At 38.0% G+C, this 9,249-nt stretch overlaps 3 protein-coding genes across 5 annotated transcripts in view; all 3 read right to left on the bottom strand.

Annotated features, from left to right (window-relative positions):
- Positions 1 to 9,249, bottom strand: part of LOC118741033 (threonine--tRNA ligase 1, cytoplasmic) — a 575,984-nt gene that overhangs the window by 70,835 nt on the left and 495,900 nt on the right. The gene's annotated exons all lie outside the window — the stretch shown is intronic.
- LOC118741036 (elongation factor G, mitochondrial) lies at positions 1,299 to 4,597 on the bottom strand. Of its 2 annotated transcripts, XR_004993218.1 has the most exons (6): positions 4,413 to 4,597; positions 3,538 to 4,293; positions 2,822 to 3,464; positions 2,136 to 2,757; positions 1,863 to 2,081; positions 1,299 to 1,750 (listed from the first exon to the last, which is right to left on the bottom strand). XR_004993218.1 is itself a non-coding variant. In XM_036472832.1 (5 exons), the coding sequence occupies exons 1-5, from the start codon at positions 4,482 to 4,484 to the stop codon at positions 1,940 to 1,942; spliced, it is 2,235 nt and encodes a 744-aa protein (XP_036328725.1). In that variant the 5' UTR covers positions 4,485 to 4,597; the 3' UTR covers positions 1,299 to 1,939. The 2 variants fall into 2 exon arrangements, 1 of the variants encoding a protein (XP_036328725.1); XM_036472832.1 differs by having other exon boundaries at positions 1,299 to 2,081.
- On the bottom strand, positions 5,249 to 6,594 carry LOC118741046. The gene is made up of 4 exons (XM_036472854.1): positions 6,486 to 6,594; positions 6,226 to 6,425; positions 5,690 to 6,170; positions 5,249 to 5,609 (listed from the first exon to the last, which is right to left on the bottom strand). The coding sequence occupies exons 2-4, from the start codon at positions 6,414 to 6,416 to the stop codon at positions 5,286 to 5,288; spliced, it is 996 nt and encodes a 331-aa protein (XP_036328747.1). The 5' UTR covers positions 6,417 to 6,425; positions 6,486 to 6,594; the 3' UTR covers positions 5,249 to 5,285.

Below are 9,249 nucleotides of genomic sequence, written 5' to 3'. Positions count from 1 at the left end.
ACACGCTTGCATAGCTCATAATACGAATTTCACTTTCGATCTTCGATAGCCAGCGAAGATCGAAAATCGAATGCAGCTCATAATAAGGGCCAGAGACCCGCGAACGGGAACGTTTTCTGGTAAATTCTTGTAAATTCTTGCGAGTTAGGGAACGCAACTAATATTTACGATAAAATAGGACCTTTAGGCCCTGTCTCCACAGGAAAACACTGATGTCGTGATAACCGTGTCACAAAATATATTTCCAATGGAGACCGCCTATTTCTCATGTGCTACAATATATGTCAGTGCTTATTGCTTGACATCTATTGCAGGCAATTCGATAGTTTGACAGCCATATTTTCATTTGAAAGAAAGCGGGCTGGTGGTAACATCGATGAAATTTTGATATTAAATCAAAATAAAAAATCTGTTCCCTATTGGATTATTTATGATTACGTTTTAGGAAATTATTCAGCATGTTTTTTAAAGATTTAAATGTGCAGAAATTTCGCCAGCAGAAATTTGCAGTCATATGTTCAAGAAGCAGCTGTTCAAAACGCACAAGGAAAAAGTTGGCAAGTTTATTTTACTTCGTTTTAATAAAACAAAATGAGTGCATCGTTATCAAAACCCATTGAAATATTGCAGAATTTAAGGATTTGTGCATGCATTTGAAGATGTGTGTGTGTGTATACTGTGATTGGAAATTTCTGCTAGTTTTCGTTTCTTTACTTTTTCCTCTTTCGATCTCTTTGTGCGTAAAATTATACTCTTCGCCAATCTGCTATCAACAGCTGTAAAATGTTAAGAAACAATCCTTGAGATTTGGCATAACACCCGCAATTGGTGGCAGTGTTGCCAGAGCCAATTTTTTCCCTATCAAAATCCTCCAAAACCTACCAAACATATTTTTGAGTTTTTAATATTTTTGTTCAATGTTAAGTTAAAAATGTAGATAACTTAACATTTAGTGGAACTAAGGCACATCTAGTACAATTAAAACAAGTTAACTGCGTTTAACGATTCATTCTACTGTACATACCTTATGCCATTCAAAAATCCAAGCACTTTGGACGGTGCCATATTCCAAATTTTATATGGAGAAGAAAATCGCTCTCCAAAGTATATCAGTCTACGATTCATGTTTCGTCAGCGGGTACATAGAATATACTCTGGGGTCTTCTCCACGAGCCCACAAAACCTAGTATAAATATTAAGATTTTTGTATTGCAATCGATAGTTCGTCGATTGTTCTTTACTGTTCGTCCATTTATAACTTTTGTTCGTTAGCCACACAGTAATAACTAATTTTTCAATTTTTACTTTACGTTAAACATTACGTTGTTCGTTTATTTACCACAGTTAACAAATTAAAATAATGAAAACTGAAAACGAAAGTGTCTGAAAGGAGATTTTACAGGCAACTTTTAGTTGACAGCAACAATCGCCTGGGGTGAACGACCTTTCAGCTAATCACTTCCAATGAAGTTTGGGGGCAACCAACTTTTGATTCAACTAATCGCCTCCAAAATTGCCTGGAAAATCGCCTCATGTGATCACCGTTTAAACCAGGCATTTCTCTTGGTGCTGCCAAGATTAACGCAAAGTATCCGGTTGTTTTTGGTTAGTACCAACTATCCATTATTGGATTTCCATAATCGAACTGGTAGTCCTGTATTTGTGAAATAATTGAAGTAATTTTAAACAATAGCCTTTTTAGTGGTCTTCAGCCTCATATCTGTGGCTTATTGTTGTCACTTTTTATTACCTGTATCACAGTTGTATAAAAAAAATTGAATTTTTTATATTAAATAGTTAACTAAAACAGCAAATAGACAATGATCGCCAACTTTGCTTCAAATATTATCTACCATTCTTACATTTCGAAAAAAATATGTAGTACTCGTATGTAGTCCTTAAAAAATTAGTATTGAATGTCGATTATGGCTACTCCTCCTCAATTTTTCTTTTTCTTCTTCTCCTGTCCCAATCCTTGCGATTCCTGATATTGACGCACCAATTGTTCCTGCACATCTGGCAGACAAGGGGAGTAACGTGAATATTCCATTGTAAACTCACCTTTGCCTTGAGTGCTTGAACTGTAAAGTCAAGATTTGTTATTAACCATTCCATAAATCAAAGCAATAACTTACCGCAATTCTCCAGCATAGCCGAACATATCGTTCAATGGCACTTCTGCGTACACAGTGAACCAACCCTCTGCACCATCGGTGCCCGTAATAATGCCATGACGTTTACTCAACTGTCCCATAACTGCACCTTGGAATTCCTCTGGCGCGGTAACCTCCACCATCATTATAGGTTCTAAAATTTGCCAAGAACCCATTTGGAACACTTCTTTCACTGCACCATGCGCTGCCAACATGAAAGCCAATTCACTGGAATCCACAATGTGATGACCACCATCGATCAGGCGGAAACGTACACCAGATAGTCGGTGTCCAGAGAGCATGCCGCGTTCAGCCATATCTCGGAAGCCCTTCTCCACACCGGGCACAAATTGTTTGGGCACATTTGTACCCATAGTATCATCAACAAACTCAATCAGGGTGTTTTGATCTGGTGGCAGTGGCTCCAGGACACCAATAATGCGCGCATACTGACCCGAACCGCCTGACTGTTTCTTGTGCAGGTAGTCAAATTCACAAGGACTAACGAGTGTTTCACGGAAAGCAACCTTGGGTTTACCCAATGTGACGGGGCAGCCATATTCACGCTCCATACGTTGAGCATATATTTCCAAATGTAATTCACCTGCAAGTGTTCAAATAAATTTACTTACCCATGCCAAAGTAACTACAAATATCCTTTCACTTACCCATTCCAGAAACGAGCGTTTCTTTCACGTCAGCATCATAGAAGAAATGGAAGGTGGGGTCTTCTTTAGTGAAACGCGCCACAGCCTTTGCGAAATTATCCCTGTCCTTAGCATTATTGGGCTTAATTGCCATGGACACAACTGGTTCTGGTACGAAAATAGACTCCATTGAAATATTTCCTTTTGGATCTGTGGTGAAGGTATCTCCTGAAGCGCAATCAACACCAAAGAGTGCAAAAATATCTCCAGCGTAAACTTCATTAACATCCTCCATATTATTCGAGTGCAAACGCACGAGACGCGCAACACGCACCTTCTTATTTGTACGCGCATTGAAGATGTTGTCACCCTTTTGCAACATACCCTGATAGCAACGCAAATAGGTGAGCTGTCCAAAGCGCCCAGCTTCTAACTTGAATGCCAGACTGATAAATGGAGCTTTACCATCGCGTGCAGGATTAAGTACAATTTTCTCAGGCTCTTGTCCTTCCTTTTCAATGAAAGCGACATTCTCTACCTGGCCTGGATTAGGCATGTACTCGATAACAGCATCCAATAAGGGTTGGACACCTTTATTTTTCAGTGCAGTGCCCACCATGACAGGGGTAAACGTGCGCTTGATGCAAGTACGGCGTATGGCGTTCTATAAATTTGTAAATAATAATTTTTACGAATAATTTTAATACAAATCCGCTGATGCTTTACTGATACCTAACCTTTATATCATCCTCCGTTGGTGTCTTTTCCTCAAGGAACAGTTCGCCCAGTGTTTCGTCTACGTTTGAAAGATGTTCAATTAGCTCCTGGCGGCGTTCGACCGACTCTGCGCGCATGTCCTGAGGTATCTCATCATAACGTAGTTCCATGCCATGTGTGCCTTCGAAATAAATGGCCTTCTCAGTCACCAAATCCACAATACCCCTGCAATCACTCTCCACGCCAATTGGCAATTGTATGAAAGCTGCATTGTGATTCATCTTTGACCGCATATGCGACAGCACACGATAAGGGTTTGCACCTGTGCGATCCAGCTTATTGATGAAAGCCAAGCAAGGCACATTATAACGTTTCATTTGCCTGTTTACAGTTAATGTTTGACTTTGTACACCACCCACGGCGCAGAGTACAAGCACAGCGCCATCTAAAACACGTAATGCACGTTCTACTTCCACTGTGAAATCCACGTGACCGGGTGTGTCAATGATATTAATATTGGTATCCTTCCAAATCGTATAAGTGGCTGCAGATTGTATAGTTATACCGCGCTGACGCTCCAATTCCATTGAATCCATAGTAGCACCAACATTGTCCTTGCCGCGTACTTCATGCATTTGAGCAATACGGCCGGTGTAGAAGAGAATGCGTTCGGTGAGCGTAGTTTTCCCGCTGTCAATATGTGCCGAAATACCAATATTCCGTATTTTCTCTATTGGCTTATGTTCAGCGAATTTAATATGCGTGCAGTAGCCACTCTAATAGATACATTTTAATCGTAGATGCAGAAAATAAAAGAAATTAAAGCACGTAAATTACATAACCTAGCGAACTTTTATAGGTTTCTATTTTTTTTATTTTGCCAAACAATACATACTTGCTGAAGTGTTTTAAGTGCACCAATGCGTTGAGGCAAATTTGAAGCTATAATTCGCGTTAAAATAGTCATCTTCAAACAACTTTTTAATTGATTTGGAACGTTGTTTATTTTTGGCCGCCCTCCGGATCTACTTAATAAACGAAAAGAACTCGCAATGCATGCTCCAAAACAGCTGACTTTTTGGGGGTGGAAATAAAACACAATGGTGGAATTTTTGGACTTTACAGGGTGATGCTACAGATTTTCGCATATTAAAGAACAGAGTGTTACACGGATTAGAATAATAAATTAAAAACACTAAAAACTGATGTGATTATAAATTCAAATAAAATAAACAAGTCGAGAATACCAACCTAGACTAGAGACAGCTTACTGAATACAGCCATTAGGCTATAAAAAAATATTGGTAGGCATAATTAAAAAGACAATGAAGATCTGAGGTTAGAGTTCAACTATTATATTTTTTATATGTATATCTCGAAAACCAACCCGATTATACCGATGATGTATGCCAATTAAAAGATAGTTTAAATAACTTTTTATATGATACACATACATAGTATATATTACAGCCATTTTTAAAACAAAATTTATATAAACGACATTTAAATAAATATATGAAATTTCGGATTTTAATATTTTTCGTTAAATACTGCGTAAATGTGTCTTTCTTTCGATATACCATTTGACTACAGTGGCACATACAGTTTTCTTCCGAATGAGAAAATAGTTGCGCTTGGAATGCCGGAGTTGGTGAGGTATTTGAAATATGAAATAAATCTGCGTTTATCTTCGCTTCGCTTCGGTATCTTTGTTTAAGTTCTTGCAGCACGAAAAAGGGCTTATTAAGACCAATAAATAGCACACCTACTACTCCTCCTTCAACTCCTCTTTAATGTCGTCTTCTCTTATATCTAAGTACGGACTCATTGGATTGTACGATAAGCCCGCCATTTCGAAAAATACGTTCAAGGCATCTAAGTCTGCAAGCTTGCAATGCCGCGTGAATAAAAACTTTGCCAAATGTTCGCTTAAAATCTTTTTGTTTCGGTGGTGTTGAGGCATTGAATGCTTGGCATGCCGCCAAAGTTCCTCAATGGTGTTGGTGTGTTCTTGGGTTTGTGGATTTTTAAAGTTAATCGAATGGTTTTGTTTAAGGTGAACATACCCCTCGTCCCTTAAGCAGTGATATTCCTGTAATGAAAAGCATTTTGAATTTGTATTTACGTATGTATGCATATATGTATAAACATCTAATTCGACATCAAACTCACCTTCCAAAAATCGGAAACTATAGTCGTATGAGGAAGAATCCAACGTTTTATAATGGCCAATAAGGTTTCCTTATCCCTCTGTTCAACGGGAACAAGGAAACACCTATTGGTACCCCGCTCCACTCCACCAAAAACCCACTGCCCCTCAACACCACGACCCGAATCATACTTCCGGCGGCCGAATTCGCTTTCGCCTATCTCAACGACAGACCCGGCGCCACCGATTTGATACCCTATTCGATTCATACCAGTATACACCACCTCACGGCAACAGTTAGACCACTCAATAGCGGTCCGCAAAGAGATACTTAACTCCTCTGTTATAAAATCTTGCGGTACATTCTTAATCCAAAGGTAAGAAAAAGCAATGAGCTTTACCATAGGCAGCTTCGACCTATAGAAAAAAGTGTTTTTTCTGATAGAAATTTGAACACTGCACGTTCGCGGCTTCCTTTTGCCCCTCGCACTTTTTTGGTGACATCTACACATAATAAGATTTTTGTGAATTATAATTTGATATTGACACATAAACTTACCGCCAAAGAAATCCATCAAGTTTTGCAGAAGACGGTAGCAACCTCAGCGGATGGCCCTGAGCACACAAATATTGCCCTTCACGAGGAATTAACTGCCATTGCTGCAGTTGCTCGAGTGCATCCGCACTAATGTTAGTGTCGTTCTCGTTATCAAACATTTTATATATTTTGCGTAAATTGAAAGTAGCCATGTTTAATATCTGCCAGAAGACTGGTTTGATATACGCCGGAACACAAACGAATGAAAAAAATATATTTACCGCCTTCGTTGCTGAATGTGATGAAGAGGATTAAACTTTATTTTACCAATCGAATAACGCAGTAATTCCTTTATAAAGCAACAATTTCATTCACAGTATATACTAGGGATGGAAAAGTCGATTCCGATTTCACTCCGGAATCGAAGATTTTCTCCAAATAATCGATTTTAGAGCATCGATTCTAAATTTTCGCAATCGATTCTGAGAACTCGATTCTCTTATTTTTCATACATCTTTAGTCTGCGTTCAAACACGGAAACTCGAGTTTCTTACTATCGGCGATTTCTCTTTTGGTGTTGCCCTTTGCATTCACACACAGAAACTCTTTTGTACGCAATTGTTGTTGTCAGCTGTGAATCGCCAACTTGAAATACTCAAACGAACGAGAGCACAAAGCGTGTTTCCCGAGTACGGGCGACTCGGTACCCGTCACCTTTCCTCGTCGCTCTCTCCCCTACAAGCTTCGAGTTTCCGCAACAAAAGTTTTCGTGTCTGAACGTCGACTTAGATACGCGTCAGTTGTAAGTCCCCTTTCAGACACGTCAAGTCTTGCTTTCAAGTCTGCTCGTTTGTAGGCGAAGGAGGTGAGAAGAGAGGGGAAGAGTACAGATACCTCCGTACCGTCAATTCGTTTCAAGTTCTCTTGTCTCTTTTGATCTTTTCGTTGCTTCCCATTTAAAGAACCAAGGACTTGAATTCAATTAAAGTTGACGCGTGTGGAAGCAAATAGGAAACACAAAAGAGAATGCGAAAAAATTGCTATCAAGACTTGACGTGTCTGAAAGGGGACTTAGAATTGGGAATAGGGACACAATATCGAACAGAAAGTATCGATATGGTACTCATTTAAAGTATCGGTTTAAAAATATCGGGTACCCATTAATATCGGAATAAAAAGACTCGATTTTCTAAATATCGATACCAAAATCCAAAAAAATTATCTAAATATAGGTCTCGTATATAGGCCGCTGTGGTGTAATGGTTAGCAGTGCGCAAAGCTTGAAAATGAAAAACAGCTTCGTATTAAAACAAAATCGCCGTTCAGAGTCGACATAAAACTGTAGGGGCCCCTTTTGTGCCACAACATTAAAGCGCGCGCGCGACAAATCGGAGGAGAATCTCGGTCAAACACTAACATATTGTGTAACAGCACGTAGAGGTTGATGTGTTGACTTAAAACACCGAGGACGCGGGGTCAAATTCCACCACATGCAATCCTAACTATATTACAAATTTCTGCTCTTTAAAGCCCAATTTATATCGGTAAGAATTGTTAATAACATTATCCTCATTATCCTTGTAATGTGAGTTTATGATATTCGATACGATACTTGGGTTTTGGTACTCGATTCCAAAAAATATCGTTTCAAAACTATCGAGTAGAAAATATCGGTATCGTATGGCAAAAGTATCGATGTGGTATCGTATCGTATCGAAATTCGTGTCCCTAATTGTGAAATTGTGAAATTTCTGGCATGACTAATATATACTACGTTTATACGTAAGCTATTTGCAAATAAAAATAATTTGCAAATACCTAACTCACTGTTTATTCGACGGTGAAAAATTTTTATTTAATATTGCCTGATTATAAAAAGGCCATATGACCATCGAAAAAGAAAATAAAATTAAAAATGGCAACGTCTTGATTATAAAAAGGCAATAAGATTAACATCGAAAAAGAAAATAAACCTAAAAATGGCGGCGTCTTGCGCTTATTTGCAAATAGTATCACTAATCAATACTTATTTGCGTGATTTAGTTATTTGCAAATAAAAAATTAACTCAGCGTTTATACGGCAAAGTTTACCATTTTGCAAATTGTTATTTGCAAATAAGACGTGCGTATAAACGTAGTTATAAATATCAAGTAAGACTAATAGCCCAATTCTGTATCGGTGACAAAAATTTTTTTATTGACAAATTTAAACTTTTACATATATATTTCCGTACAAGAATTTGTCACTGATACAGAATAGAGCCATGATCCAACTACACAAGATCTGACAAGATGAAGCAAAAGAAAAAAGTAATTTTCTGGCTGACGTTTGTAATTTCGGCCCCATGCTATTTTCTGTGAAAAGTAAACAAAGAATATGAAGACGAAGCATAAAGAAAAACTGCAAGCAATATTGTGCACATGTTTGTGCTAATCAATTTATAATTTTTGTACGTGTTTTTGCATCCAATAAAGAAAGAAGCAAAACAGAAATAGCAAACTTCAAAATTACGAACGTCACACACTTTTTTCTCAATTGCTATTACAAATGGCTGCTTCTCAACCGGTCAGATCTGTTCTGATTGGTTCATGGAATAGAGGCGTAATTGGCACATATTCATAGAGATGCTAGAATTGAATTTCTGTAATGAAACCATTTTAAGGAGGGTATTCCAATTTATTTACTTCCCATATCAAACAGTACCGTGAATATGTTGCAATCACACATTTTATTGCAAATAAAGCAATTTTTACACAAACTTATTATTAAAGCTCTTGTTAAAATAATTTTAATTGACTCATTATAATAGTTAGCTATGAATGATGGCTGTATAATTGGCCGTTTTTATAGATTTTTCAAGTGAAAGAAATGTTGAAATAAAGAATCGATTAGAATGGAATAATTCGAATCTCGCCGTCGATTATTCGATTCCAAGAATCGTAAGGATTAAATAAGATTCGAGAATCGATTATTTTCCATTCTCAAGGCCGGTCCACATAAGGCCCGTCCACATAGAACTTTGGCGTTGCGTTGGCGTTGGCGTC

Source organism: Rhagoletis pomonella, unplaced genomic scaffold, assembly GCF_013731165.1.
Source record: "Rhagoletis pomonella isolate Grant_MI unplaced genomic scaffold, Rhpom_1.0 Rhpom_scaffold_00006, whole genome shotgun sequence".
NCBI lineage: Eukaryota > Metazoa > Arthropoda > Insecta > Diptera > Tephritidae > Rhagoletis > Rhagoletis pomonella.
Note: the sequence above shows the minus strand (reverse complement) of the source record. Positions and strands in the feature narration are given on the sequence as shown.

What these genes read in the sequence shown, in the direction of transcription:
- LOC118741046 (XM_036472854.1), bottom strand. Translation starts at nt 6,416, where the DNA reads ATGGCTACTTTCAATTTACGCAAAATATATAAAATGTTTGATAACGAG. An exon ending in CTTGATGGATTTCTTTGGCG is followed by an intron (nt 6,171 to 6,225) that starts GTAAGTTTATGT and finishes TATTATGTGTAG; the next exon opens with ATGTCACCAAAAAAGTGCGA. An exon ending in TAGTTTCCGATTTTTGGAAG is followed by an intron (nt 5,610 to 5,689) that starts GTGAGTTTGATG and finishes TTTTCATTACAG; the next exon opens with GAATATCACTGCTTAAGGGA.
- LOC118741036 (XM_036472832.1), bottom strand. Translation starts at nt 4,484, where the DNA reads ATGACTATTTTAACGCGAATTATAGCTTCAAATTTGCCTCAACGCATT. An exon ending in CAACGGAGGATGATATAAAG is followed by an intron (nt 3,465 to 3,537) that starts GTTAGGTATCAG and finishes ACAAATTTATAG; the next exon opens with AACGCCATACGCCGTACTTG. An exon ending in GGCTATGCTGGAGAATTGCG is followed by an intron (nt 2,082 to 2,135) that starts GTAAGTTATTGC and finishes TTGACTTTACAG; the next exon opens with TTCAAGCACTCAAGGCAAAG.